This window comes from Alligator sinensis, unplaced genomic scaffold (assembly GCF_000455745.1).
Source record: "Alligator sinensis unplaced genomic scaffold, ASM45574v1 scaffold1647_1, whole genome shotgun sequence".
In the NCBI taxonomy this organism is placed as follows: domain Eukaryota; kingdom Metazoa; phylum Chordata; order Crocodylia; family Alligatoridae; genus Alligator; species Alligator sinensis.
The window spans coordinates 49077-55076 of NW_005843257.1; the positions used below are offsets into that span (position 1 = coordinate 49077).

General features: G+C 37.5%; 2 protein-coding genes across 2 annotated transcripts in view; one reads left to right on the forward strand and one right to left on the reverse strand.

Annotated features, from left to right (window-relative positions):
- SYN2 (synapsin II) overlaps positions 1 to 6000 on the forward strand; it is a 208543-nt gene that overhangs the window by 43167 nt on the left and 159376 nt on the right. The gene's annotated exons all lie outside the window — the stretch shown is intronic.
- Positions 1792 to 6000, reverse strand: part of TIMP4 (TIMP metallopeptidase inhibitor 4) — a 51547-nt gene continuing 47338 nt past the window's right edge. Inside the window, exons 3-5 of the mRNA XM_025194602.1 lie at positions 4489 to 4603; positions 3287 to 3411; positions 1792 to 3028 (exon numbers count right to left, since the gene is read on the reverse strand). Coding sequence (XP_025050387.1) covers positions 2831 to 3028; positions 3287 to 3411; positions 4489 to 4603 — 438 coding nt within the window. The 3' untranslated portion in view covers positions 1792 to 2830. The remainder of the gene's footprint in view (positions 3029 to 3286; positions 3412 to 4488; positions 4604 to 6000) is intronic.

Sequence of the window (6000 nt, forward strand, 5' to 3'; positions counted from 1 at the left end):
ATTGATTATTAGGTGATATTGATGAGTTATTCTTCCAACAAACAATGCTTCATGTTCCCATTGGCTTCAGTCCCTTTTGTGTTCTGTTGGAACCGAACAAAGCATTTTTCTTTAATTGTTACACCTTGTTAATACTCTATATATTTTATATAGATTGAAGGCAACATGTTTCCTTTGTTGTGTTAACTATAACCTGCTATCTTCTATTTTACTATAAAGTAAAAAAAGTAAGCACATTCAGATGTAAGGCTGAGGCTCTAATTTTATCCCACTGTTGGCACTTACAGAATGGCACTGGCAATGGGACGGGTATATCAGGTCATCCACTTTGTGGATGTAAATATCAACTGTAGGTGGTGCTTTGTATTCCGTTTTTCACTTTCCTTGCTAAATATTCATTCTTTTTTGTCACAAGGAAGACATGTACTCTGCAACATAAGCACTTTTTGTTGGATGAGACTGTTCTATTTATTTTTACAGTCATCCCCCTCCCCCCCCCCCCCCCCCCAAACCAAACATTTTCATGGGAATGTCAGTATTAAAATTTCACCAAGTTGTTATGGAAATATTTGGCCAGGAAATATTTCAGTAGTGTTTATTATTCTACATATATAGCTTTCCTAAAGCTGTTACTGTCTTTTAATATATATAAATGCTATAGGGGTACTAATAGAGAGTACTGACTATAGGTTGTAATCAAAATACATATTTTTATAGTTTTTGCAAATGTACATCTTTTACCCAACGTATATATAGGAGCTTAGCCCCTGATCCAACACACACTTAGGCACCTACTTATGCATGTGAGGGGCATCCATTAAGTTGAAAGAAGCAGCTGATGAACATAAATGTAAGTATATGCATATCTGTTTTGAAAGGCTGGGGTCTTAATGGCTTTTTCAGATCTGTAGAGTAACCTAAATATGGACATTATTCAGATACTAGATTTTAGACTCAGTAGACTATAACAGCTCCATAGAGCATTTATTCTTCTAATAATATACCTGTTTCATAATGCATCAATCAGTAGTTTAGAAATATTACAGTTTGAATATTAGGAGTGGATGAACAACTTGCATAAAACAATAAATGGAATTAACCGAACCAAGCCTACACTTATTTTTTAGTTTTGCAATAATTAGCCTAAGCGTTCTAAATTTTCATATGCCAGCTCGCTTTGAGCTAGTTCTAGCCAACACTGCAGTCTACATAATGAAATGCAGTATCAACTTCTGTCTGCCCAGCCACAATCAAGAAATACAAGAAATGTTATGGCAGAGTTTCATTATAATGCTTCCTGCTCATTATCTAGAACCTTAAATGTTTGAGGTAAATATGGATATATATTCTAAACTTTGGTGCTTATCTTATTCAAGCTGTTGATGTGTGTCCTTGGAGCCAGATTCCCTTCCATCTGTTAATTCCTTTAAGTTGACCTTGGTGCCTAAATATGATTCTGTTCTACCATGCTAAAATCCTGAAAATCCATTAATCCATCTACTTTTGGAACACAGCACTATGTAACCCTTAAGAGTGAATCACACAAAAGCAGTGAGGAGGAGATGGCGCACCCATCTTTTGTATTAACAGTTTTCCAGGGATTTGAACAGGGGGAATAGTACTGCACTTGGTGCTTAAATCCACTTACACACTTAATAAATGTGATAGAATCTGGCCCTTAGCATCCTGTTGTCAGATATTAGAATCTTACCTGTTTTTTTTTAATACAAAAATGATTAACTTCCTGCTAGAATTTTGTAACCTGTAAAATTAATTATGACAAAGTGCAAATGAGTATCCAAAAATGGTAAACTTTTATTTCAGCCTGAACAATTACACATGACAAATAAATTATATGGGATTTTTTGTTATAAGACACTTCCAGCTGAGACTCTAAATGCCTTGTTTGTAGATTGTTCACATAAATATTAGAATCAGTGCTTATAACAGTAATACAACTGAAGTATAATAATGTGACATGTATAAAGGTATTACTAAGCGCCACTACTGCACTGAAAATGTTTGTGGTTTGTTCTTGTCATAAATCTAGTCAGACTAGGCTTTGTCATAATGTTTCTGTTGATACAAGGCAATAGCAAAACATTAGAACATTCAACTTCTTTATCTACAATATAATGCAGTCCATTAGATTAATGAACTGAATAGGTGTTTCTGATTATCAAAGATGTATTTTAGCTTAATTACTAGCAAGTGTCACAATACGTGGGTAAAGAAAGACATGATAGTTAAGTAATGTACAAAACAAAGACTATGGAGGTTTTTAATCACAAACACGTTTAACTTGCTTCAACAAAAATGAACAAAACATGGATCTTTGCATCTTTTTACAGCACATAGCTTAATACTTTACATACACACTGTACAATAATTCTTCTGTACTAAGACGGCTTCAGACAGAAAAAATAGCTCTATAAAATATTCTTCATTTTATCAGAAAGATTGATTTGGAATAAAACATGGAGTTTTCTTAATCTGATAGGTAAATGGAGCAGGGGGAAAAACTCTGATCATTCTTTTGTTCTTGTACATTCATATTGATAAAAAGGAAAGCTGTTATGCCTTAAAGGACACAGAGGAACATTTTCAACTAAAACCCTTCTATACAAAGTAGAACTTTACAGAGCATCTACCTCAAAGGGATTTGTTCCTCTTCTTGCCTGGGTGCCAATTCCTCAAACTCTGTGCTTCATTGTACAGCACAATTTGTTTTTGTTTCTAAACAACAGATACATTAGACAATGGCAGTTCAAAGCTGTGTGCGCAACGTTTGATGGAATTAGCCCCTGGGGCTTTATAGGAAGTGATAATTTTAAGGTTCACCGATGTCAATAAACTCTTTCTCTGGGGGAGGGCCACCTCGGTACCAGCTGCAAGTACCATCACTTCTCTTGATACAGGCATAATGCTTGGCTTGATGTCCATAAAGCTTTCTTTCTATCAGCCAGTCCGTCCAAAGGCATTCATTTGGTGTAGTGATTGAACAGGGCACCATGTAGCAGGTAGTAATCTAAAATGTGAAAAGCTAAATGAGTCAGTATATTCATTACAATTTCCATTAGAATATCAGTTTTCTCTTTTACATCATACTTTTCCAGGGTATGAATGATATTTATCTGCAATGTCAGTGGTGATCTGTAAATAATATTTATTGATGTGGAGATCAAATAATTTTATAAAATATATTGTGAATGTTCTGCAGTCCCATCAAGACAAAAGTTCCACTGCCTCTAGAAAGGGCATATTAAAAACTCAACTTTGTACTTACTTTGCAGTCACAACCCATTTGGTATCTTTGATTAAGACTCTTCTTTTGAGACAAGGATAGATCATCCCATGGTTCAATGTAGTTGCATAAATGGATGAGAACTTTACCATCACTTAAAATCTGGCCTGTAATGGGGAAAACATTAGCAATAAAGTAAATAAATGGATGTATTCTAATCAGCATTCTACATTTCAAGACAACTCTGAAATTTCTCGCACTTTTTTTCTGTAAATGTTGTTTAAACTACAAGTACAACAGTGCAGTTTTCCTCATGCAGAATTAATATTAAAGACTGGAGGGTATCTTTTTCCAGAAGATGGTGATATTCTGCCAACCAGGGACAACTAGGAGCACAACAATGTGTGAGACTTGTGTTTTCACGCACTCTTAAGCTTCTGCAGCTAATTAAGGCCCCAGTTCTGCAAACTTTTGAGTATGACTAGTTATATCATACTCTGTTGGACTACTCACACATGGGAGCATTTGCACGATGAGCCTGAATTCAATAGGGGTATGATAAAACAATGGACTAAGTCTTGCTAGAGCAACTCCAGCCTTTATAAAAATAATTGTCATGACACTGACCTCTCTTGTCAGTTATTTTGATATCTACCAATTGAAATACTGAAAGTGGTATATGACAGCATTAATATCCACATGTTCCTCAGTATGTAAATGTTATGCCTTATGGATGTTGATATCACTTTGGGTAATTTGAGTAGCAAAATTATATTTACACAAACTCAACATTTGTGTAACATCTGTGCACCATTAAATAGTATATCCGTTATAGCAGTGTTTCCCAACCATTGGTCATGACCCAAGAGTGGGTTGCAAGAATATATGAAAGGGTCATGAACAAACTTTAAAAATGAATCAATAAACTTTAAAAAATGATTTTTCTTTAAAGGAGAAAAATTTGTGAAATTGTGGCTTTTCCCTTGCAGGCTGGCAGAGTTCTAGCCTGCAAGGGGCTGCTTGGGGGCCCCCCATGCCACACACACCCCCCACTTTCCTCCAAATACCCACCTCTTACCCCAAACACTGGAGGACTGGGGCCTGGAGGTCAGGAGCAGTAGGTCATGACTGAGGGGCACTGGGTTTGGACTGGCCATCAATGTTTACAAATGGGTTCTACTACAAAAAAGGTTGAGAACCACTGCATTATAGCGATTTGGTATGTTGTTTTTGTTGTACTTTACCCGTAAGGAGATACTGCTTCTTGTTGTTAGCTTCAAGTTTCACTCCACAAAGAGATGAATCAAAAGGAGTGTAGACATATTGGACATCCTTCAGTCTCTCAAACCCCTTAAACATCTGAAAATTACCAAGAAATTGTGTGTCATTTTCCTAAAAATTTTATTGGTAAATATAAATATGATTTTAAAATGTAAAACTTTTGAGTAGTTGAACAGTATTTCACACATGGGCAATAGCTGAAAGGATGATACAATATTCCTCTTTGAGAATAGGATTGAACCTAAGCTGTGCAGTCTGGATTCTGTATCAGAAATACTAATACTTAAAAACATTTATCATTGTTCAGATCTGGGTTTTGCTCTACCTCCATCTCTACTTTGAAAATAAATTATTCTGTTGTTTTGTGAAGGGAATTATGCTAGCATTTTATAGACTTACAGCTTTTAGTAGTTTATTGTGGATGCTCACACCACTTCTTAATATTAGAAAGTCTGGTTTTTTTTATACTTTATGTATAAGGATTTAAGGATTTAACAGCACTGTAGCTACTAGCCCATCTAAAACTGCATGGTGTAATGCTGATTCCCAAAGACAGGATTTATTAATTGTATTAATTTTGGTAAATGTCTTTGTAACTATCTTTGTAAGTACCATTAAGGACACCATACATCTAGCCTGAGAATCCCAGCATTGTACCTAGATTTTTATCGTTAGTACAAACTGTGGAACACTGTTAATACAGTTATCAAAACATTAAGGAGATTCTTCCTCTGTATTGTCTTGGGGGTGGTGTAATGAAAGAACACATGTAGCAAAAAATACTTTTGCAAAAGTATTATCTTCACGTAAAGGTTGCTGTCATGGGATGGGTTCCTTAAGGCTGGCTGTGTTCTCCTAAGGCCCCTTGACCGTGCCAATTTGGGCCCGATGGGCACCCTCAGTTCTCGCCCGCCACATCTTTGATGACAAATATGAAAATAGGGAGGCTGCCTTTAAGTCCTCTTGGACACGGTTTGGTGGACTTACTGAACCCCGTGGGTTCCCAGACCCCTTGTGGGTCTTGCTTCGCAATGGGTGTTTCGGGGCACCCTAGCCTTATGGGCTATATGTGTGGCTCCAACCACCCCTTTACCACACCCCAAGCCTTGCAGATGGTACCGGTGTTGTCTTGCCTCGGCCGCATTGTAATTCAGCCCCTTGTCCTCACTGGGCTTTCTGCAGCCCTGTCTCTGTGACCTCTTTGGGGCCAGAGTCTTCGTACCTCAAATGCTGCACCCTCTCTGGCACTGGGGTCTCTGCGCCCCACCAAATGCTGCGCCTTCTCTGATGCCGGGGTCTCCACTCTGTAGTGGTCCCCAATGAGGCCTTCTACTTCCCCAAATAGCCTCACCCAAACCACCAGAGTTATAAAGCTACAAACAGAACATAAGCCCCTGGGCTATAACTTAGCACAGGCTGCCAAAGGTGTGACCTGGTCCTTTACCATTACTCGGAGCAGGGGGTAGTCAGGGCTC